Genomic DNA, 24,599 nt, shown 5'->3' with positions numbered 1-24,599 from the left:
AATTTGCTCTATCAAACAGTATGTTACTGGGCTCTTTGGTATCCACTGTAGTGGATACAGTAGTGGACAAGTAGAAATAAAGAGAAGGCATTATTTTTAGGGCAACCTATGCAATAACAATTAAAAAAACAAACAAACAAAAGAACCATCAACAGTCCTTAGTCCCTCTACTTTGCCTTTCATCACCTTTCCCTTAGCTTTTCCATCTCCACCCTGTTTGCCCTTTCATTAGATGACAGTTCTTCATAGGTTTCTTTACTTGCTTCCATTCAAAAGTATCCTGAGTACCTCAAACTGTCTCTGCTAGCACCACCATTCAATTAGGTGGGAACAGCTTCCACATGATCTTCTACTGGACAGATGGCAGCAGCACTGCTATTGAGGTGCTGAACCTCAATAGAAACCAAAAGCCTCTTCTCATTCCTACGTACAGACAAACCTGACTGTGGCATACTTCTCTTCACACAGGACTTCGAGAAAGAGCCTGAAAAATCTCCCACTGCTTCTCTGCTGCTCAGGCATTTCTGAGCTACTGTTCAATAAGGTAGCATCAGAACTAGGAGGAAACCTGCCTCATTAGTGCTGCAGCCGTGCAGTACCTCATAAATCAGCCCCTAGCACAGCACCACATGAAGACGCCCAACGTCACCGTACCAAAGCGCTGTGCTCACACGAGTCCTCGCTCACCCCTGAGCTCTGCTTTAGCACCCCAGAAAGCCCTTGCCAAAAGAAATTCACCCTATCCTGTATCCCCCTGCTCAGCAGAGTTGTTGTTTGTTAAACAAATTGTGTGATCCGCACCCCCTGCTGCAATTTGTGCACAAAGTTAGGGCAACTTCAGAAGGCTGCCATGATCTTAGAGAACAGGGGAAAAAATAGCCTGGCTAAAAACAGAAAATGAAACTTGAGCGAGTACCAAGCTAGTCAGGTTGCTATTTTTAGTATTGCTTCCACTTAAATAAAGATTTCTGGTTAAACAAAGATATCAAGCGTACCTACGAAATGCCTTCATTTTCCCTGCTGCTGTAATCTGCAGCAGGCAGTCGAGTTTCCCAGTAAGGGCCTGAAAAGCAACAGCAAAAAACAAAATTCTGCAAGCTGAGAACGACCAATCTCCACCACCGGAGACTGAAATAAAAATTATCTGTCAGTTTAAAAATAGAGTAATCAGAAAACTTTAATTTAGTCTGCTTAAGAAAAAGATCAGATAGAGACAGTGAAAGCAATTAACAAGAGCCTGACAAGTGCTGATGAAAGGCTCTTTGAAAAACAGGAGGCTAAAACGCACTGTGATCCAGGAACTAACTGGACTATAAAAACTGGCCTTGAACACTAAGTAACAAATAGTTATGTAAATAAACTATGAATTAACCTGTTGGGATGATTCCCATGAGTACAATGTGATTATTGATGGCTACAAGCTGGTCAGAAGGGACTGGTAAGGAAGAAGAGGTGGAGGCACTGCCCACTACATCAAGGAAGGAAGAGTATGAAGAGCTGTCCCTGAAGAGCAGCCATGAGGAACTTGAAAGCTTGTGGGTCAGAGCTACAGACAGAGGCAACAAAGGGAAACTTGTGGTTGGAGTCTGCTGCAGGCCTTCTGATCAAGCACAGCCTGTTGGTAAAGCCTTCCTCCTCCAGCTATAGGAGGCATTGCGTTAGCAAGCTCTCATCCTATTGGGGGACTTCAACCGTTCTGACATCTGCTGGAAAAGTATCACAGCAAGCTGCAGGTGATCCACAACACTCCTGGAATATATTGAGGATAATTTCCTGAGCCGGGTTACAGCCCCACCAGGGGGGAATGCAGTGCTGGATGTGTTGCTCAGCAACATGAGTGAACTGACTGGTGACATCAGGATTGGACGCAACCTGTAGTGACCATGCAGTGGAGAAGTTCACACTCTTGAGGGAATTTGGACAGGCAAAGGGTAAAAATCAGGAAACTAATTTCAGGAAAACCAATTTCCAGCTCCTCAGAATCATAGAATAATAGAATGACCTGGGTTGAAAGGTACCACAATGATCATCTAGTTTCAACCCCCCTGCTCCGTGCAGGGTTGCCAACCACCAGACCAGGCTGCCCAGAGCCACATCCAGCCTAGCCTTGAATGCCTCCAGGAACAGGGCATCCACAACCTCTTTGGGCGACCTGTTCCAGTATGTCACCACTCTCTGAGTGAAAAACTTCCTCCTAATTGCTAACCTAAACCTTCCCTGTCTCATCTCCCTGGGAATCTGATCTCAATGACAAGGGAGCAGAGCAGAGCTAGCAGACCCTCAAGAAAGCTTCCTTAGGGCACAAGAGCTCTCCATCCCCGGTGGAGGAAGTCAGGAAAGGAAGGCAAGAGAACAGCATGGCTGAACGGAAACCTGTTGGTAAAACAGCAGGAATCTGCTGGAGAGCAAGAAGAAGATGCACCTGCAGCAGAAGCAGACAGGTACCTTGGGAGAAATATAGGGATGCTGTTGGGCTGTGTAGGGATGGGTCAGGGAAGACAAGGCCCACCTGGAACTAGAAAGGGGAAAAGAAGGATGAGAAAGCCTTCTGTAGGTACATCAACTGGAAAAGGGATGTCCAAGAGAGGGTACTCCCCCTAGTGAGCAATACAGACAGGTTATAACAACAGACAAGGAGAAGGCTGTGTACTCAAAAATGTTTCTGACTCAGTCTTCACTGGCAACTGCTCTACATAAAGTCCTTGAGTGGATGGTTTAGAAAGCGTGGACCAAAGGAGTAATGCTTGTCCTGCTATAAGCAAAGATCAGGTTCACAACTGCCTGAGGAACGTGAATGTCCTTAAGTCTTCAAGGTCTTAATGAGATGCATTCCAGAGATCTGAGGGAATTGGCTAACACAGCCACCAAGGCACTCTCAATTTCTGAGAAGTCATGGCAGTCAGATGAAGTCCCTTTGTGACTGGAAGAAAGGCAACATCACACTTGTTTTAAAGAAAGGTAGAAAGGATGACCCAGGGAACTACCGATCTGACAGCCTCATCTCTGTGCCAGAAAAGATCATGGAGGAGATCCTCTTAGCAGCTATACTGAGGCACATGGAAGAAAAAAAAAAGTGTTATGGGATAACCAACACAGCTTCACCAAGGACAGGTCCTTTCTGACCAACCTTGTAGTCTTCTATCATGGCATAACTGTGTCACTGGACAAGGGAAGAGACCTTACTGGACTTCAGCAAGGCCTTTGGCATGGTCTCCTATAACATACTTCTCTAAAGATTTAGAGATATGGACTAGATGGGTGGACTGTTTGATGGATGAGGATCTGGTTACGAGATTGTACCCAGAATGTGGTGGTCAGTGGCTCAGTGAACAGATGGAGATCAGACACACAAGTAGTGTCCCTCGGGGATCAGTACTGGGACCAGTGCTCTATAATATCTTCATCAACGACAGATGGTAGTATCAGATAGGTATAGAGGAGGGCCACAAAAAGGATTCAAGGGATGGAACACCTCTTCTACAAGAACAGGCTGAGAGAGCTGGGTCTGTTCAGTCTGGAGAAGAAAAGGCCCTGGGGAGATCTGACAGCAACCTTTCAATATCTAAAGACGGGTTATAAGAAGGAAGGAGACAGACTCTTTAGCAGGGCCTGCTGTGATTTCCGTTGGGTTTCAAAATGGCTTCAAACTAAAGGAGGGAAGATTTAGATTAGCTATAAGGAAGACTTTTTTTTACAACAAGGGTGGTGAAGCACTGAAACAGGTTTCCCAGAGAGGTGCTGAACATCTTGTCCTTGGAGACATTCAAGGTCAGGCTAGATGGGGCTCTAAGCAACTTGATCTAGCTGTAGGCATGCATCCCTGTTCATTTCTCAGGATTTGGACTAGACAACCTATAAAGTTCCCTTACAATTCAAATGATTCTGTAATTCTAACATTACACAGTATTTTTTTTCTTCATTAAGTAGGAAACAAAAAACAAAAAAGAACTCAGATAAAGAAGGCAGTTTCAGTACAGCTCAAAACACTTGTGGAAAAATGTATCAATGAAAGTTTTTAAAAAGTGTAAGACTGCCAATTGTACCAGAAATTAATTTCACCCTAAGCAAAATAGCTGAGAAATAAAAGTAATTAAATTTCTCACTGGTAAATTACACCTGAACTTGTGGCTAACAGATCAAACTAATGCAAATGATTTCTGATAGCTACAGTTTCAGATATTAGGAACTTTAAAGAACTGATGAGTATCCTGCATCGCCGAACTTTTTTTTAAGAGTAACTCAATGAAAGAAGCCATGCAGAGGTATGTAACTGACAGAACATGCTGCAGTATACCAAAAAAGGACCTGAAATATGCCCTGCATAAGCCTACAGACATACAATCAGAAATGACAGTCAATAAAATAAGCAACTATGGTAGAACATTTGAACAAAAATAAAGGAGTATTTGATAAGAAGATCTATCAAGAATAGGAACATGAGAGCTTGCGTATGGACACTGAATAGAGTCTTAAGTGGGCTAGTAGGACAGGAAGATTGATAATTTTCTGACGCAATGCATTCATAGCCTGTCACCCGAAAAAATTAACTTCTGCAAAGAATTTCAGCTCCATAGTGAGAAAAATCAGAGGAAAACAGAAGTAATAAGAAAGAAAAGAGTTATCTTAGCTGCTCTCTCCCCTATTGGGAGATTTTGACCACTCACGGATAAACTAATCCAGTAGAGATTCAGCAAAACTTCTTAAGGTTTTCCTCTTCATGTTAAGGATTTTTTTTTTTTTTTTTAAATAAAAAGTAATCTATATCCACAAGCAAAAATTAGCAAGTCTGCAGGTAATGGAAAAGTATACACCACCATCTTTGTCCTTAGCCATCTGTCTAAAACACAGCACATACAAATACATGGAAATCACATGTAGGCATTCACTGAAGATTTTTATAGCTCCTAACTTTTTCTAATGAGGCCCAGGGCTAGGTAACTGATTAGCAAATGTTAAAAAAAAAAAAAAAAAAAAAAAAAAAAAAAAAAAAAAAAGAAACTGTTTACCTTCTGATAAGCATCAGCTATCCAGTTGACTCACACTACCAACATGCATCTGATTCAGCAGGAGTCACCATTTCTGGAGGTGTTCAAGAAACATTTAGATACTACAGTAAGGGACATGGTTTAGTGGAGAAATATTGGAGGCAGTTGGGCAGTAGACAGTGAGGCAGTAGGACTAGATTATCTTGGAGGTCTTTTTCAACCTTGGTGATGCTATAATTGCACAGATAGAAAGTCTGTATGTGAAACATGGATATTTTCATGTTTCACCTGTTTCAATGCCTGCTTTCCTTCTAATAATGAAAAATAATCTAAAATCATCACCAAAAATTCATATTGCTTTGACTACTGCCGTGCATTTGGTATATTACTGGGCATATTACCCAAAACAAATTAGATATACAGTTATCAGACATTACTCATGGGAGTATTAGGAGTGCCCTGGGAACAGCCCTACTTTTACAGGGGTTGCTTGGATACTAAATTCCTGCTCAGATTGCTCTGACATCGATATACTTGGATATTTCTGAAGTCATGGAAAGATTCAAAGTGTTTCAAAGGAAATGAAAATCCATAAGAGAACTTTAAAAAAAATTAAAATACATTAAATAATATTATAAATTCAAAGGATCATTTAACGTTTTCTTCATTTACCTCTAGGATTCACATTCAAAATGGTGCTAGGTTGAAACCTGAAGTAGAGAACCTGCATTTCTGAATTCATTTTCAACAACAGAGAAAGAGCAAGCAAAATGATCTCCAACCCATTTAAGCCACCAGAGGAATAAAGTAGCTGAAGACACTCGATAGCCCTGGATAGAACTGGAATTTGGAAGTCAGAAATCAGTATGGGTGGTTACACAACTGAAATTGTTTTGTAGCATGGCTCTAAGGGGATGTGAAAGTTGCTTCAGGAAGACTATCATCTTATTTTAACTGCTGAAAGCAAAACTGCAAGTAAACTTCTCCTCGGTGCAAGAACAGAAACAAAAGGAACTCTTCTGAAAGGGAATCTTAGTCAAGAGTAACCACAAGTCTCAAGCCATGTTGCAGAAATGTGGCCACACATCTCTAAACCCTCTGCTTCTGCTAGCACTACCACGGAGGGAGCACCTGGAGCTCAGATATGACAAGAGGAAATAGTGACCCTGCTTCCACATAGCTCTGAAAGCACAGACAGATGCCCTTCTCCCAGAAGATACACCAAAAGATTCCTTTTATTCCCTTAAAAATATTCTCTTTTGCTCCTCACTTCAACTTCTATTCTTATTTTTCTCCACTTGCATATGGATATACAAAAGCTACAATGCCTTGAAACATTTCTCCCCCTAAGATTTAGCAGCAATGAGACTTCACTCATACTATTTTCTCCATCAACACCAGCAAAAGGACTGTAGACTCTGAGGCATAGTTAGGTAGACAATTCTGAATAATTAGCTATATCAGGATAGTTTGCTCGTGTTAACACAACTCCTATCAGGATGTGCATTATTGCCAGCATACCAACCAATTATCCCTCACTTTTCTTTCCTGCTTTGCTTTCAATGGTAAAGTTAGCTAGGGTAAGTGCTTGGGCTAGCTCATTAAATGCTTGATCAATGCGACCCTTTATCTGATGGTGTCCTTCTCCATGTCTTTACAAAAAAAAAAAAAAAAAAAAAAAAAAAGAAACCTTGTGTTTAATGACCCACAGGGAGAAAACAAGAGCATCCTTCTTTCCTTTCCACAGACTCCTGCCGGCCTAGAGCACAAGGCTCTCCACACGGTCATGCACACAAACAAATCAAAGCACAGGGACTTGGAATCCGCACCACGTTCTCTCCTGATAGACTCTGACTTCCTTTGCAATTTACAACTAATCACTTTTCTCCTTGTGCCATTTATTCCTAGACTGGAAAATTCTGCAATTAAAGGACTTTGAGGCATCTGAGATGACAGATAAGCCCATGATTAAAAGATTTGTGATGTCATGATATTAGAGGCATGCCTAGAGCAAGGCAAAAAAAACAAAACAAAACAAAAACAGCATTCATATTTTTCATTTTCTTCCAGCCTGAGCACAAGTTCAAGCAGAAAGCACTACACCAGAGTTAGGTGTGGTGCCTTATAGTTTCAAACCCTCAGTTATATCAATCTTCTACTGACACACATGTCCACATGGCCAAAGAGAACATAGCACTTAATGGTGTTCAATAAGCTTCCCTTTCTTCCAGTACGTTTTCTTGTTTCCTATCACAAGTTTATAAACTATGCGTCAAGATTTTACAATTCTCCATTAAAATCATTGAAAAGCATCTCAGGTATCTCAAAGTCAGACATGGCGATCCTTCCATCACTTTGGCTTTGAATTCTGCCAGTCTGCTGAAAAATATATGCAGAGGGAGCTGCAACATTTTGGATGATCACTGGTCACAATAACCTAATAAAATATTCTTCACTGAAAGTCAATATTGAAAAAACACATTCAAATTAAAACTATTTGGGGATTTTAGTTTTAACAGCAATTACAATAGATAATTACAATATATCTTTGAAAAGTGGGGCAGAAACAACACACAAATAGGACCATAACTGAATTAAGATACATTGCAGAAAAAACAAGTTATCATCACAGGATTTGATAGCTGTGCATTTAAACATATCCTAATCTAAAAACTAATAAGAAAGCATAACTATAAAATGGATCTCTCAAGTTAAGTCTCATAAAAGTCTCAAAACTGCAAATCTGTTCTAAAGGATTTCCTCACATTTTAATTAACAGTCATAAAAAAATTGTGATGAGATAATCTCAGTTTATATAGAAGCATTTTCTCAATTTAAAATTATACTCAAGAAAGCTTAGTAAGCTGCATGTTCCCTGCTGACAGGCATAAAAAAATCCTCTCTCATATAATATATCTTACATATGGAAAAACCATGTGTGTGCAATTTAAACACAGAAGCTTATAAAGTCAGCAAAAGAGGTGAACTACACTTCCATTTTGGACAAGCGACCAGAGCAAGATAAGAGCCCCTTGCCCAAACTGCTTCCTCTGTGAGTCATGCTAGCCAGACGTCCCCTGCAAGGAACGGAGGCACTCTACAGCTCACAGAGAACACCCAGCACCTGAACAGCCTCCAAGCCATCAGTTCTGCTTACTATGGCTTTATGGGTCTTTCTGCAAGGATCGTATTATCACTAGTTTATTAAATTCAGTCTTTAAGAAAATACTGAGACACTTGAATAATTTCAAATCTGGATGTTCAAATATGTGCCCAAGACTCTTGCATCAGCTGAACTTCTGGATTTTGTGACTTAGCACAGTTTTGGTTACAGGTCTACAACGTCAGCTAAACAACAGACAAGCAAGCAGTATGATGGTCTGCAATTCAACTACACTGAAAGGCTCAGACTAGAAACATGGTTGACCTCTGCGATTTCATACAGCTGTATTTATTATATTCCTCATATTAAACAACTAATACTACTTTGGAATTGGCAAGAATGTATGGTAAGATTAAAGGCTTATTTTCTCAGGATTCTCATCTCAGGAATGTCTTAAATAATTGCAGAATACGATGCCTTACTCTAGAGAAAATCCAAAAGCTCACTAAGGACAGAGTTAGACATGTAGGCCAGATGCAAAGCATAAGCATGGTTTGACATCCTTTCCTGACATTTTACTTCATACACTAAACTACTTGCAAAGACTGGAAGAAAACATAAAGGCTTTTCCCACCTCCCAGAAAGACTCTTAACATAAGCAGCATTTAGATCACCTGTGGTGATCCAGTAATAGGCCAATTTGCTATCAGGACCAATGGACCTACACACGTGCCTTGTTGGAAAGCTTCAGCCATGAAAAGTCACCATAGGGATACAGACAGCTTGTTGAGGCTGGAAACAGTACTGTGCTGTACAGCAGAAAGGAGAAGGGACATGGAACTGAGTACGGTGGTGTGACAGAGCACAGTCTTGATGAAGGACAATGTCTGTTAAGTGCAGGAGGTAAAAGGAAAGGGAGGAATCAAAAGAACTGACAAACTGAAGATACAGATGATTCTCCCCTGGTTTCTGTTATCTCAAAACTCTCATTTGGAAGACTCTCCTTAATCCCAAAATTTTCCAGAAAGCTCTCATGAAGAAGTAGACAGCTCATCCTCCACAACTTGCTTCCCTTGCAAGCTGAAGGCCAAGTACTACTTCTGTGCAGAATACTTATCTCCAAAATTCCCTCACTGGGGCCCTAGCAACATGACATCAGCACATGGCATTTGCTCCTCCTGCTCTGATGGAGCAGCCCACTTTCCATCATCTTCTCATTGAGAGTGGCTTTAATAGGCCAGAGCCAAAGCAGGATTTCCCTCAGATTCATCTGACTGCTCTCCAGGAACTCAGATGTTCAAGTCTGTCACAAAGAAATATTTCTTCTGGTTACCAAAACAACTGCCCTTTTGGTCTTGCTATCTCCTGTCCATGCAGCATCCTCTCACAGGTCTCTTCAGAAGAAGTTTCATTCCTCTTGGTCTCCATAGTAGACTCCATTCATTAGCTTTTCCTGCAGACAGATTTTCCTGGGTACACCAGATTTGTGACAATGAACTGTTTGAATTTTGAGTGATCTTATATGGAGCCCAGAGTTGGACTTGGTGGTCATTATGCATCCCTTATGGATATTCAATGATTCTATGAGATGTAATTCATGCAAGGTTAAGTACCACGGACTCACAAAATGCATGCTTCTATCAAGGATGTACATACACTGCAGGAATAGCCCATTAAAAAAAAAAAAAAAATCTAGCCTTTCATTTGCATCTTTACTGAGGAGCAAAAGGCCACAAAATGTTCATTATTACTGAAGCTGCCACAAGGAACATATAACTTAGATTTTCTTTTTTTTTTTTTTTCTCCAGCATTTGAATGCCAAGTTTCTTAGATCACTGACGTCCTCCCAAATAAAATACATTCTGTGGTGCTTCCCACCCTTGCTTAACAGCAAGGAAATGCTGAGAAGGAAAAAAAAAAAAAAAAAAAAACCAAAAAAAACAAAAACAAAACCAACCAACTTGGATAGTGAGCTCTCTCAAGCTGCTATCAGGCCCAGCTCAAAGCTGCATCCTTCTGCTCACAAACATCATTGTTTGAGAAGTCTGTCATGTGCAGATTTTTCTTTAAAAACTATAGAACTTCAACTTACTCAAGGGATCACCATCCTTCTTCCTTAAATGATATATATTTTTTTTGAGTTAAAAAAAAAATTAAAAATAGCCAGACCTCAGTCTTCCCCAAGCTAACGGAATTAAAGTGTTTTTTTGTTTGTTTGTTTTAGATTATCACTGCAGAAGGTACTGGGAAATTGCTAGAGTCAAGTGTTTTATTAACAGATGGAAAATGTAGGCTATTAATACATGCATGGATAAAACACTTGCTTTTCTAGTACCTTTCCTTTCCTGCCTTCCTATAGCTAAGAGTGAAGGTTCATCTTTAAATAAAGAACAGAGAAAAAAAAAAAACCTCCCAGACTTAACTAAAAATTTTAGCAAAAAAAAAAAAAAAAAAAAAGCTTTTCAATGCAATACTCCCTTTTAAGGTTCTGTTAAAATCTTTGCTTCAAGATTTATGTATAGTTTACTATGCTTGGTTACAGAACACCCAGACTATAAGCCAATCTCCTTGTGTGGTTATAAAAAAAGGCTGCGTTGTAAAGAACGCAGAAAAAAGTAACAAATATTTATTCTTTTGCAGGAAGAAAGCCTCCTTACAAGGAGCCATGGTCCCCAGCATGCTCATGTTCTGCTCTTTCACACCCACATGAAAAGACTCATGGAACTGTCACAGCTGTTTACAGATGACAACATCTTGAAGGAAGACTAGAAACTGGTCTAAAAGCAAGAAAACAAGTGATTCGTAAGGCTTTGTGAATTTGAATTCATACCTAAGGCAATGAACCTGCCATAATAACGAGGCTAAGGTTTTATATATGCTTATGCAAAGTAGTTTCCAATTCTGAAGTTAATGTCTGGCCCTCGGAACAAATCCATGACAATCATTTGTTTCAAGAAACAGTTGGAATGCTAATCCTGCCCAGAAAAAAAAAATAATAATAAGCTTATAGGGTAAAATATCAACTTCAGTCCTCAAAACTGAAGATCTAATGAAGTCAGACAGCAAATTCCAGCTACAAGTGATTCACCTGCCCCTCCTACCACGTGTGCGGATGTCAGCCCTTACAACACCCCACTTCTTTCTGGAGAAAGCTTCTGTCGGCTCACACTCACCCATTCAGTATTCATTGAAGAAATACACTGCTTTATTCATGCCTCTGTACCCTCTGCATCTGATGTAATGGAAAGAGAGCCAGAGATCGTGAGCATACTGAGCATGCTGAAGCCCATTTTTCTTTATCACTGCTGTACTCACAGATGGAAATAACGATAAAAAAAAGCGACCCATAGAGTACTCTGCAAACCATTCAGTGCTGGAGTACAAAGTGACACCCCTAAAGCAAGCAGACAGCTCTTTGCAGCAGTTCAGAGGGTAAGTATGCCCCTAGTAAAAGCAGGAAATTTCTCAAGCTTGGGAGGGATGCAGATCCTTCACCTGCTACAACAGACACCAGAGGTGACTACTGTTAAAAGTCTTTGCTGTCTGGCTCTTCATCTCCATGCTGTCCAGGAGTACCTCTAAGCAGGAATGTGGGTGCAGAGATACTCCAAAGGCAGAACGCCCCAAACGCAGCTCCATTCCCACTCCAACCCCCACAAGATGACCTCATTCCCTGCTGCTCTCCCATTGACTCTCATACAGAAATAATCTCTCTCCCACAGCCCTTGGATATATCAGCATTTCAATACATACACAAGTAGATCTGAGAATCCCAACTGAAAAAGGGTTCACCTGCATTTTATACTTTCCACACAACACGCCAGTTATTTTCCCCACTATCTCACAAGTTTTAGACTTCTTTCCCCCCAGAAACTGGACAGATGTCTCCGATGTAACCCTGCAGGGTTCTTAGGAAAGTGATAAGGAGCGACAAGTAATGACCTGCAGACACAAGTGAGTTTGGATGAAATATCAGATCCCAACCCTTATCAAACCTTCAGGTGAACTTTCAGGAGACACGCTGACATCAGACATGCACGTAGACAGTTAGGAATTTGCTGCTGTGGGGCACCACACATTAACCAGGGTTAAACCTTGAGGGTAAAGGTTATACTTAAGGACTTAAACTTCAAAGCTAAGGCAGAATGTGTTGCATCATTCAACAGTAGTGTGGTGAATAAGGTCATACTGAACAATGGAAGAGTTGCTCCTCCAAAAATCAAAGCCCTGTTACAGAGGGTTAGAGCAAAATATTTGCATTTGGTTTTAAATATCTATCAAAATAACAGTAACACCACCACTTATTTGACAACCTTAAGATGTAAAACGTAACTTCATGCAACGTGAAGTCTCTGTCATTATTTGCTTGTATTAATGGTGGCTATTTAAATCCACAGATCTGCCTGCGCAACAAGCTCTGTATTAGGAAGAATGCATGCACATGCCATAGTAAGAAAAGTAATTTACAAATATAAACTGGGAACTGGGGGGACATTCATAATATTGACTTCCATGTTGTTTTTGTGTAGACTGGGTTCTACACAAGTAAAAACTGCTTGAGAACTGTGAGGTATTGTTAAAAAAGTGTCAGTAATGTATTCAAGTTGGAAAAATTATCCTCTTGCCCACTTGTCAAGCTACTAAGTGCAAGAGACAAACAGCTCCTTCATTTACATCAGGTAAATCATGTCAGTGTCAGAAACTTAAATATTCCCCAGTTTGCAAAAGCAAATCTCATAACGCTGTGTCAATATTCATGAGTTAATTTTAATATGTAATACTTATCCTATCATCTTGTCTATATGCAAGACTCATTATACTACTTGATATACAGTATCAAGCATGAAGGAATCAATTCTGAACTCTTCTCATTCGCAATTACACACCTGTACCAAAGTTCCCCAGATACTGCCTAGGTACTCAGTTCTTCGTCTTTCTTTTTTTTGTTCTGTGTAAGATTTTGTATGTGAAGGTTATTATGCTCGTCTCTGCTTTCCAAAAACACTAGAATAAGCCAACAAACATGACGTTATCTGAACAAGTATTAGAATTCACTTGGTTAAACACACGGTGCTTTCTAGATTTCATGACACAAAATCATATCCTAAAATGGAATAATACCCCAGGCTAATATTCTATATAATCAGCAGCTAAACATTTCAGAAACTTCTATTAAAGAACATCATATTCCACAAATAATATTAAAACCTCACTCCTGCATTCAACTATACGTTGCTTGAATTCCAGTTTAAATGGGGTAATCTCATAATCCTTTCTGTGGAAGTTTACCATGCCACCCAACAGATAACACTCTCTGGTCCTTATAATCTACGATCCTTGGCCAACATGGTAAGATCACTCAAATCAACTGTGAAAAAACAAGTCATTCCACTTCTTAAAAATAAACAAACAAAAGAGGATACACACACACACATATCAATAAAAAAAAAAAGTACATATATTAAATATATATATTATTATATATGGTATATAATATAAAAAACATCACATTTAAATCTATCTGTATACAGCTGACATCTATTTTCAAATTCAATATCTAGGGCTATTTTCCCTAGTTCAATTGAAAAAAATTATGAAAAAATAGATTACTTCTGCAGTAAAAAAAATACTGCGAGAAATACAAGGTCTGAGATTTGCAGAACAGTTATCAGCTTTCTGCATTTACCTGTTTATATATTAGAGACACGGAATAGGTTAAAAGCATGCAAACACATTTGAGCTGGTGTTCTTTTGCTATAACCTTGCATCCATGCTTACAGAATGGTATGCATGTTCCAGTTTTTCTTTATGATCTTAGACGAACTTATTTTTCTTAAATAAAGGTCCTACTTTGTCAGCGTTACTGTAAGTGCTTGTTCTTTCTCTTGCCACAACAGTCTACCAAGTGCAATCTTACTGTTTGCACCTTATTTCATCCAGCAGCATTCCTGGTGCAGCTCATCCCTTGAAAGTACCCTCTCTTTATTGTAAGTTCATTTTGAATAGTTCCATGAAGCGCCCTTCAGACAAGCAGACTCCAGATGAAAACCAGATTCTGCAATACACCCATTTTAAAAACCTGCAAAGCCTTGCTGCAAAGGGAATGCTCTGTAATTGAGTCACCTCTTTGGATTTGCCCAATTGTGTGACTCAGATTTGTCCTTGCTTCTTCACACAACAGGAAGGCTGTGAACAAAGTAAGATGCATTCAAAAAACAAACCGTTTGCCACAGCGTACTGTTAAGGAAGATTTTTTTTTTCCAGCACATCTTTCAATCTGAAGCCAGAGGTCTGAGAAAAAGCACAAAGATGTTCCTTTTAACAGTAAGGTAGCAGAGCTCCCTCTATTGAATTAGCTGCCAAAAATCTCTTCAATTTTCTTTTTTTTGGGGGGAAAAAAAAAAAAAAAAGAAAAGAAACCACAACAGTGCCCAGACAGGACTCGCCTGTCAGAAAGGCAAGTTGTGTCAAAGAGATAACCGAAGGCAGGGGCAAAGCCACCAAACACAGCTAGTTCCCAGTGAGTGCTGAAGGGCCACTGGCTTACCAGGGCTCCAAACGCGGAGATTCCAGCAGTCCACAAGATCCAGGGAGACACCTGAAACTTTACTGATGTTTAAACACTTTCCCCTAGGGCTGAAATTGCTACAGTTAATATCCATGTTTAATAATACTAGGGAATTCTACGAACTGTACTACTACAGCACACAAGGCAACACATGAAAGCTATTTGAGTATTTGCAGTTTTCCTTCCACAATAAGAGGTTAACTATACACAAAACGACCTAATTGAAAACAGGTGATACAGATACATAGGCTGCGGAAACACTCATTAAATCACGGGCTGCACTTTTTGCTTGTTATCAGGGGAACAGCTTAGTATTTCCATTGCTATTGAAAGCACTTCAAATGCTTTCTAACCAAACATTACAGAACTAATGTTCTAACCCCTGATAACCTACAAAAATCATACCCTAAAGCTGCTCCACTCTCCGTGGTTTTATCACTTCCACCTTTTTTACCTCCCAGAAGAGGCATATTTCTTATCAACAACAACAACAACAAAAAAACAGCTCAGTAGAAATAGGAGTTGTTTTAATAAATAAATACTTATTTTCCTTTCTAGAGACAAGCAAGTATGATAAGGAATGAAATTTTATCTTAAGCTAGGCAGATATTCCTCTGCAGAGCCACCACCTTAGAGGAGTGGATTAACATCCTCTGGGGCTGGGCTGACTCTGATTTAGTCTCCACAACATGCACTGGGAAGAAGAAAATCAAAACAAAACCAGAAAAGAAAGAAGGGACAGAAAGTTCATCTGATCACTGTCAGCTGCTGATTGTACTAGCTTCACTATGATCTCTTCTTATATAAGAGATGAGATTCATTTTCAAGCATGTTAGAGACAGAAACGTACAGCCTCCTTCAATATTCATACTGTTCTTAATAAGGAGAAGATACCAAGATAAAGAATGTGTAGGTCAAAGCCTTGTCTTCAGGGAAGATAATTTCAAATCAAGGGGAGTGTTCAAATGAAATGAAATGATGTTCACTTTTCCCTGGAAAAAATCATGCTCTGCTCATGTCAATTCTAATTATCACCCCACAGCATTTAAAGTTCTTGGAATATTCTCTCATTTGAGCATCAGTGCATGGTAGCATAACTATTTTTCTTGCAAGCAGAAGAGCTCAGGAGAAATCAGGATGCTGCAACAGGTGCTCAATTCTCTCTTACAGGTGTGACCTTACAGCTTATGTGCATTTCCAATTAAAAAAAAATTACATTATCAAAGTGAAAAAAAAAAAGCTATCTGCTAACCAGAGGAACCTTGAGGAGCACTGAACAAAGAGATCTTTGTTCTTAGGTTCTTATGTACAGTCTTAAAAGCCAGCCTACCCTGTAATGCAGTCTGCAGAACTGAACAAGACCATGCAAGAAAAAAAAAAAAAAAGAAAGAAAAAGAAAAGAAAAAAAGAAAACCCAGATTATTAGTGATATGAAAAACAGTCATATTTCATAGTGATATGAAATTTCTACAGTCAGCATGGTAATGTAAAAGAGAAGCCCTCAAGTGTGAAACAGCACTGCAGAGCCAGCCTATTGGAGACCATCGTGCTTGCAGTCATACAGTGTGGGTCACAATCAGGAGAGACTGAATATGAATCATCTACTGTTGGGAGATTCAGCTATGGGCTCATTCAGTTTCTCAAGTGTTAACAGGTCTGAAGCACAAATAGATGGGCCTGGCACCCTCCATAGCTGTCTCCCTTCTTTCCAATCTCCTTCTGTTTCACTACAGGCTCAATAATCAGACAAAAAAAAAAAAAAAAAAAAAAAGATACTCTACAAAAAAGTCCCTGTGGTAGTATTCTAATAAAAATCCCATGATGGTGTAATGTGGTATGACTAGCAAGCACATTAAAGCTATTGCCACTACAGTAATCCTTAGTTTTAGATTTGTACCATGCATTACTAGGTAGGACATTATGGAAATCTGTAGTGAGCACTCAATAGCACAAGACTATAAACCACATTGCAGAAGTAGGATATTTGTAAGAAAATTGAGAGGATATATTTAACCTTATCACAAAGGTGTAATTTGCATTATGTAAAGTAATGGCATTTTCATTATTTTCCCCTTCATGTATCCGCATGCACAGATACTTAGAGATTCAGTTCCCCAAAACCTACAGCTGGAGAAAAGCCAGCCAATAGTTTTATGCCTAGTACTCCAAAAGCTGAAGCTATTTACCCTGGGATTACAGATTAGCACCCTAGGTTACATTCTGTAAGGAAAATGGATGGACCTATAACTAAGAGTGTTGACTCTTGCACAGGTTGGGAAGCGGAAATAAGATATCTCAGAATTAAATCTGACCACAGAGATACGTATTTCATGAACATAACAAAATGTATTTTTTCCAGTTAAAAAATTGATTGTTTGGTTCCCCTAAGGAGGAAGAGCTTATTTTTCTCTGGTCTGAAATATCAGAAATGTACAGACCTGGATGATTGCTATTTTTGCCCTCTGTATGCCAGAAAACCAACAGAGGAGGGGCAGCACAGGAAAACAAATTTCTAACGAATTCTTGCAAAAGAACTTTAAAGAGGTTTTACAAAGAAGTAGCACTTCCCAAAACAAAATCATTTAACAACTTCTAGCTCACTTGTAAAGAAGTCTCTGTGCATTGGACAACAGAAACACAGCAGATCGAAACAAAATATACATGGCACAGAGATCTCCTGACCTCAGTCTTAGAAAGCCTCGTGAACTTCAGGTCATAATACAGAAAATCAGTTTTCTTAGATCAATGTCCAGCTAAATATACCAGGAAAAAAAAAAAACAAAAAAAAACATAGCCACCAGTGAGGACAAATTTAACATCCTGTGATTAAGAATGCTCCATGTTGCCCTTTCATTACCATGACACAGTTACCAATGTTTAGTAATACAATGCCAAATGAGACTCTGATCTTCAGAATTATCATAAACCAGAGACCAGGGGAGAGGGGGAAGCACCACAGTTAGCTCATGACTGAAAATGGACTTCCTTTCCACATGCAGTCATCTTCCTAGAAGAGCCCAAGCATTTAACCGATATTCTCATTTATTCAGTCCTAGAGTTAGTCTCCTAGCCCCACAGTTGGGCATAGACCACCTCATTTTTAAATAGAGCTCTTCTTAGGCAATATCTTCTGGAAAGAAACAATATTTCTCATAGGAATCCTCAACCAGGCTGAATATTGCCAGAGAGATCTATACCTAATGCACATCAACTTTTAATATGCTTCTAATAGTTCAACCTGTGCTTGCCATATGCAAACCTGAAATGGAACTCTCCAAAGCCAAGCGTTGTGATAGTGATGTATCCAGAATTTGTGGTGAACAATGGTAAATTGGCACGACAACAACTAAGATTGCAAAGAGTAAGGAATGTGACATAGGCAGTAATGCCAAAAGCTTAGCAAGTATTGTTTTTAAGTATCTTTTCTCCTCCAAGGAGTAGATTGAGAATGCAAGGCTTAAATTACAAACTGGGCTTTCCAGACATTTTCTATAGGCTGGGAAGGTTTCTGATCTGAGGTGGGGCTGTGTTCTCCCCCAATGCATTTGTTCTGCCCGACCTTCTCGAGAGCACAAGGAAGGAGAGCAGAGAGAACTACTCTGTAAACACCGGATGGTTTACCTCCAAACTCTTTAGGTAATAGCTCGTCAAATTCCATCTGTTTATAGACCTCCATCAGTGCAACCCTTAAGATAAATTATTTTTATTATTTCAGATTTCCTTTGGTGGGTAAATGTGGACAGTCACAGCGAGTGAAATCAATTCTTATTTACGTTAGCAGAAAGTGGGACAGAACTCTCTACGGGGGACACATCTTGCTTCATCACTGGGGTGCTTATCTCTCCGGATACTCCACATGCCTTCAACATTTCATAACACGAAAAATCTTTTCCAAAGAGCTGCTCTACATCACAGAGATCAGCACTGACTGCAAACTCTGCTGCTGAGACATTTGTAAGCCTTACTGAGATTAGACGCTGTATTTGCCAGAGCAAAACCAGAGCAGAACAGACTAGTACAGTGCTTACGCTTCTATTCCTTTTAGATCTGTGTTGGAAGCGTGGTTGGTTGTGTTTGGTGGGGTTTTTTTAGGGTTTTTGTGTTTGTTTTTCAGATTTTTTCTTTTAGCCATTCTATTAGAAATTAAAGCTTGAGCTATGCCAACAAGGTAAGGCTGCCAGTTCTCTGCTTAACTGAAGCACATACTAAGTAAGCGCGGTTATATCGCTGGTGAAAAGGGGCTCCTGAAGTGCTGTCCTTATCTCGCTGCTGCCTATAAGCGGTTAACCGAGGAGCGCGCAGCAGTGAGGCAGAGGCTGGCAGTGAACGAACGCCAACTTCACAGCTCCTCGCAGCCCCGCGCTCCCGGCACACGCGAGCAGAGCCTTTCCTTCAAAGCAATACAAACTACTGCCACAGGCTGACGCTCTTTCTACAAGAATAATGAGACGCTCTCCGTGCCGAATGCACAACTCCTCACTTCCTCAGCTTCTCCCTCAGACTTCACTTTCACGCTCAATATTTACAAAATAAAACCTACGAACGTCTGACGGCTGCAACGTTCCCAGCACCGGTGGGGGACGCGGCGCTCCCCGAGGCGCAGAGCAGCCGCCGGTGCCGCGGGACCCGCCCTCAGCAGCGCAGCGCTGCGCCCCGACCGCGCTCGGGACCGCGCGGCGTTGCGGGCAGAGCGGTCCCGGCTCTGTTCCCACCTCTCCCGCCCGCTTCCAGGTGGCTGCAGGCACTGCCACGGGGCACGGCGGCTCGCTCTCCCGCAGCCCGCCTCCCCGCATCGGCCGCCGGGGTGAGGCGGTGAGCGCCGGGCGTTCCAGCTGCGAGCGGGCGAGCGGACGGACGGACGGACGGGAGCCCCGGGGGGCACGGCCACCTGCGGCCCCAGCCTCGCCCCCGACGAGTCCCTCGCGGAACGGGCTCTCACCTGGCGGCATGCAGAGAGCTGCGAGCAGCAGGCAGAGCAGCGGGCGGCGGCGGCAGGAGGCGCGGGCGGCGGCGGCGGGGGGCTCCATCATCCCGCCTGCCCGCGGCGGGACCGGGAGGCGGCGGGGAGACGGCGGCGGCGCGCGGGGCTCTTCCCTCCGGCTGCGGAGCGCGGAGACAACTTCTCTCGTCTCGCGGCCGTCCGCGGGCGCGGCAAGTGGCGGGGCGGCTGCTCTCCCTCTCGGCGCGCGGCGAGGAGCGACTCCGCACCGGAGCAGGTAGCGGCTTCCCTCTGGCAGCCGAGCGGCGCTCCAGGACTGAGAGCGGCGGCAGGGAGGCGGAGCCGGCTGCGGCGGCGGAGCTGGTCCGGCCCCTCCGGCCCGCCCGGCGCACGCAGCGGGCGGCGGGGCGGGGGAAGCCCCGGGTGCGGCCGCCCCCGTCGGCGGAGCCGCGGTCCCCAGAGCCCCGGGAGGCGCCGCCGAGGGGGAGCGGGACTGTGGGGTTGCGGCGCACGGCGAGCCCCGTGCCAGCCGCCCTGCCCCTCCCCGCGTTCTGTGTCCGCGGTCAAGGTGTGTGTCGGGTGGGAATATTGCAAATCGCGAGCTTAAAAAATAAAATCGCCCGTTCTGCCGGGTGCGTAGCCAAAAGGAAAGCTCACAGCGGTCGGTGGAGCAGAGGGCTTGGAAGGGAGGGAGCTTAGGGCGCTTCTGGCTGCGTGAAGGAATGCACCGAAGGACGAGAGAGCGTGCGTTCGGCGCGTCTGCCCCGGAGATGAAAACGATGCCCGCACCAGTCATGGAACGCGAACATCTCGCCCGCTGCACGGCGAGGGCGGTCTGGGAGATGGGCGCCCTGGAGTCACACGGCGAGTTCTGCCCAAGAAGTATACGCCTGGTGTCCAAAAGCTGAAAGCGTGAATTACGCGCGTCATGTGGTCCCTCCAGAGGGACTTTACAGTAGCGAAATCTGAAGCGACAAGAGCTCTCACTTACTTCATGTGAGCTTTTAGACAGGAACTTCCCCAAAAGTCCTGGAAATCAAAGACACGCTTCAGTAGATTATTCTGCAGATATATTCGCTGTTCTCAAAACATGAGACGATGACTAAAAACTGAGAACACTTCGATATTTCTGGTGGTGCAGAGTAGATTTAAAATAGCACCGTCTGTGCATGTCTTTCCCCACGTACTGCACTTGTTTCCAGTAAAATGAGGCAACGATGTTTCACTTCAAGAACTTTAAGTCTAAAGCATTGTCTTCAACTCACATCATCCTCCTATTCTTCCACATTATTATTATCTTTATAATTGTGTACGTCACGCTATGCAATCGGTTTTAAAAATATTTTACTTCCTCTACTTACTGCTCATCTGAGCCTTTGTTTTCTGTAGAGATTTCTCTTAATCGGCGTATTACTAAGCAGATTACAAAAAAAAAAAAACAAAACCTACTTTTAAGATCAATAATCTTTTTTTGTCTTCCTTTTGAAGCCACTTTATAGTACTCATTCAGAGTTTTTTTCTTGTATGTTTAAAATCAGCACTGAGTACTCATTAGTTACAATATTTAGTAATTTTATTGCTGCAGAGCCCGGGGATTCCCCTAGAGAGTCTGGGACAGAACAAGAGGAAATGATTTCAAATGAAAAGAGGGAAGATTTAGACTGCACATAAGGAGGAAGTGTTTTACAGTGAGGGTGATGAGGCACTGCCACAGGTTGCCCAAAGAGGTGGTCCTCAAATGTCCCCCCGTCCCTGGGGACATTTGAGATCAGGTTGTACAGGGCTCTGAGCAACCACATCTAGCTGTTGGTGTCCCTGTTCATTGCAGGGGAGTTGGACAAGATAGCCTTAAAGGGTTCCTTCCAAATCAAATTGCTCTATTCTATGAAAATCTTGAGAGGTATTGTGTAGAGTTATATGGAGATGACCACTTAGTCTAGTTCAACATTGTATTTCTCTTGTTTTTGACTTCTGGTATGTGTTGGTTTTTCTACAGCTCTGGCACTGTTACAAATGGAGGGCCTAATTCTGACTTCTTTATTGATATGGACAAGCCTGATAAAGCCATTGGGATTGTGGATGGGAGACTGAAAAGTCAAACTCTAAAAACTGTCTGAAGGCAAACAAACGTAAAAGATGAGAGGGCTTGTAGGGCAGAATGAATCATGGTGCACTTAGTGTATATTTAGTTTTTAACATGGCAATAGCGAGTTCAATTTGACAGTATCCAACTAATAAATGGTTTGCTGGATGAGAGAAGTAAATAATGCCCAAGCACCTTGTTTTTAAAGCAGATGAATAGCTGTTCCCTTATTTGCATAAAAATAATGGATAGTATATGTTTTCTGTCAGTGGAAGCGAGGAAATGCTTGTGAATGTTGCAAGTGATTTCCAGTGGCATGATACAGAGACTAAAATGTGAGCTAGAGAACAGTGCATTCCAAGCAGGCAAGCATTTTTAAATGTATGCTTATGATACCATTAAAAACATTATTTGATGACTTTTGCTCTCGTGTCAATACTGGATGTGCTGTTAAAAGTCTGTAATAAACATGGGAAATGCAGAAGATAACACTGTGGACATAATACTGAAATCAGAACCATGATTTATTGTGGGTTTCCCTCACTACTTTGTCATTTCTCTTCAAAGCTGTTTCTACCTTTCACTTGAAAGGAGCTCTTTGAATTCTGAGTAAATAGAAAACATCTCAAGCTCAGATTACTCAAATGTTTTGATAACTTTACAGGAATTTAAATGTGATTAGAAATTGTCAAGGTAATTATTAAAGATATCTTTATGTGCTGTCATTTAAACTGTCCTCAGTACTGAGATTTGTAATTAATTCCTTTAATGTCTGTTGGGCTGACACAATATAGATCTGGTTTTTTTTTACAAATTATGTTCTTGGGGCATGCTCCTGTTCCCCTTGAAGTTAACAGGAGTATGAGTAAGTCACTGCTCTGTTGGGAGAACAGCAACTGCCTGGCTTTAATGTCCAAAGTAAACATTTTTTTTTGAAGAAGTTAAAGCAGTTACTAGTATATTTTTTTCTTCTGTAGAAAATAATTGTGTTTCAAAAGCACTATTAATAAAAAAAAACTTTGAAATACGCTTAATCTTATCAAACCATACATTTTTTATTTATGTGACAAAGTGGATTAAAAGTGTAATCCATTAATAATGGATTGTGCATCATAACAATGAGGTTTTGTTAAACTAAAATATCATTTTCTGTTCCCAACAGATGTTTAAAATAGTTCTTTTGGAAACAAATTCCTAGCAGTAATAGTAAAGAACGCTGCTGAATAGAGCACTGCTCAACACACCTGCTAATTTAATCCACTGTTAATATCAAGTAGGTAGGCTTTAGTCTTGCATGGAAGTTAACATCATGTTAATGAAACTGTATTTGCTGTTTTGGCTCAGCATTCAGAGGTACTCAGCAAAACAGGAGCCTTGCCTTGCTTGTAACTGCCCTTGAGCCACAAGCAACCATCACAGCCTTGTATTTTGCTATGTCTGGTTCTGCTAGCTTAGATGGACACTCTAGGTTAATAGTGTAAAAGCTATTATAACTGTAGATGTCCTTGTTCATTGCATTGGAGTTGGACTAGATGACCTTTAATGGTCCTTTACATCTCAAACTATTCTATAATACTAATTCATAAGATGCCAGCATGAAAGGTCTCTATTTGTACTCATTGCAACATTTTTTCACACAAGGATTAAACACCAGTATAACCTATCTTACCAGTTACAACACTGCTGAATGACTTGTCAGTGAATTCCCTGAGATTTGGGTCACATTTTTATGACAACTGGGAATTCCACAATTCATTTCCTGCCCTCTTAGGCATCTGAATACCTTTAAGCACCTGTAAGTATGAGTCAAAGCAGATGAGTGCTGTCTTTCCGGTGACTTTGCTTGATTAAGGGACAAGCTTTGGTAGAAGAACAGTCATATATGTCAAGAATTAAATTTCTTTGCTCAGTATCAGCACATGAGGATAACCAATAGCAATGTCCGTCCAAATCAGATGGATTGTTTGTGGTAGAGAGTGTCTTTAGGTTGCAAGGTATTTCAAATACAGTGTACAACAGCAGAAGTAGAAGTAGACCTGAGCTAAAAACCATCAGTGGCTGATGCTGGCTAAGAAGGAAGTTTGCTGACCTGAATTTCAGCACTTATTCGCAGATTTAGTTGTCTCAAATCAAAGCAAGTAAGACAAAATTTTTTTGAATGAGCGAATAAATAAATAATCAAACAAACCTAACAAATTGCTGTGGAAGAATAGCTGGAATCCGTTTCCAGTATTTCTTCTCTGCAAAAATGATCCTACTCAAAACAATCAGCAAATGGCTGACGGTATTGTTATTATAGCCATCAGCATAGCAATTAGGCTTCTGAAACAAACTTATTTTCCTATTACTCATGTCCAATGCATCTGTTTTTACATAATTTAGCTAAAGGACCAGTACTGTACAAACATTCATTAAAATGACATTACACTTACATTATATTCAGAATATCCACTATGCCTTCAGCTGAGACAAAGTTTTTGTAAAACATGAGTGGGAGGTGGGAGGAAGTCGTTTGAAGAATAGAGGTGGTTTTTGTATTTAAAAGTTTGTGATTTTCCTCAAGAAAAAGAAAAAGAAAAAAAAATAAGAAAAGAAAAATACCAGATTAAAAGCAGCTCAAATGCACAAGTAATGCAAGAGCCGAAGTGGCATGATGTGTTAACCGAGAAGCGTATAAATAACAAAATTAATCCAGTTGTTCAAGTTACAGCAAGTTGATATATAGTCAACACTGGCCGCCTTCTTGTCTTCTACAAAGTCTTGCAATTGTCTTTTCTTTAATCTTTTTAAAACCTATTTGTGACAGTGTCACAATTCAGCCTGGTTCAGCCTGGTTCCACAAGGGGGCAAAGGGACCCACGGATCCATGCCCCAGGAAGGAGGGGGAAGGGGGAGAAAAGGAAAAGGTAGGGAGATGGGCC

The 24,599-nt window shown here is 41.2% G+C and overlaps 1 protein-coding gene and 1 long non-coding RNA gene across 2 annotated transcripts in view; one reads left to right on the top strand and one right to left on the bottom strand.

The window, feature by feature from the left end:
- The window catches only part of ALCAM (activated leukocyte cell adhesion molecule), a 119,208-nt gene extending 98,427 nt beyond the window's left edge, over nt 1-20,781 (bottom strand). The window contains exon 1 of the mRNA XM_085239113.1: nt 19,596-20,781. Coding sequence (XP_085095239.1) covers nt 19,596-20,391 — 796 coding nt within the window. The 5' untranslated portion in view covers nt 20,392-20,781. The remainder of the gene's footprint in view (nt 1-19,595) is intronic.
- On the top strand, nt 17,452-22,101 carry LOC146545477 (uncharacterized). The gene is made up of 2 exons (XR_014887209.1): nt 17,452-18,292; nt 18,372-22,101. It is a non-coding gene; the product is annotated as an uncharacterized LOC146545477 (long non-coding RNA).
- Nucleotides 22,102-24,599: the final 2,498 nt, after the last annotated feature.

Source organism: Meleagris gallopavo, chromosome 1, assembly GCF_905368555.1.
Source record: "Meleagris gallopavo chromosome 1, MGAL_WU_HG_1.1, whole genome shotgun sequence".
NCBI lineage: Eukaryota > Metazoa > Chordata > Aves > Galliformes > Phasianidae > Meleagris > Meleagris gallopavo.
Note: the sequence above shows the minus strand (reverse complement) of the source record. Positions and strands in the feature narration are given on the sequence as shown.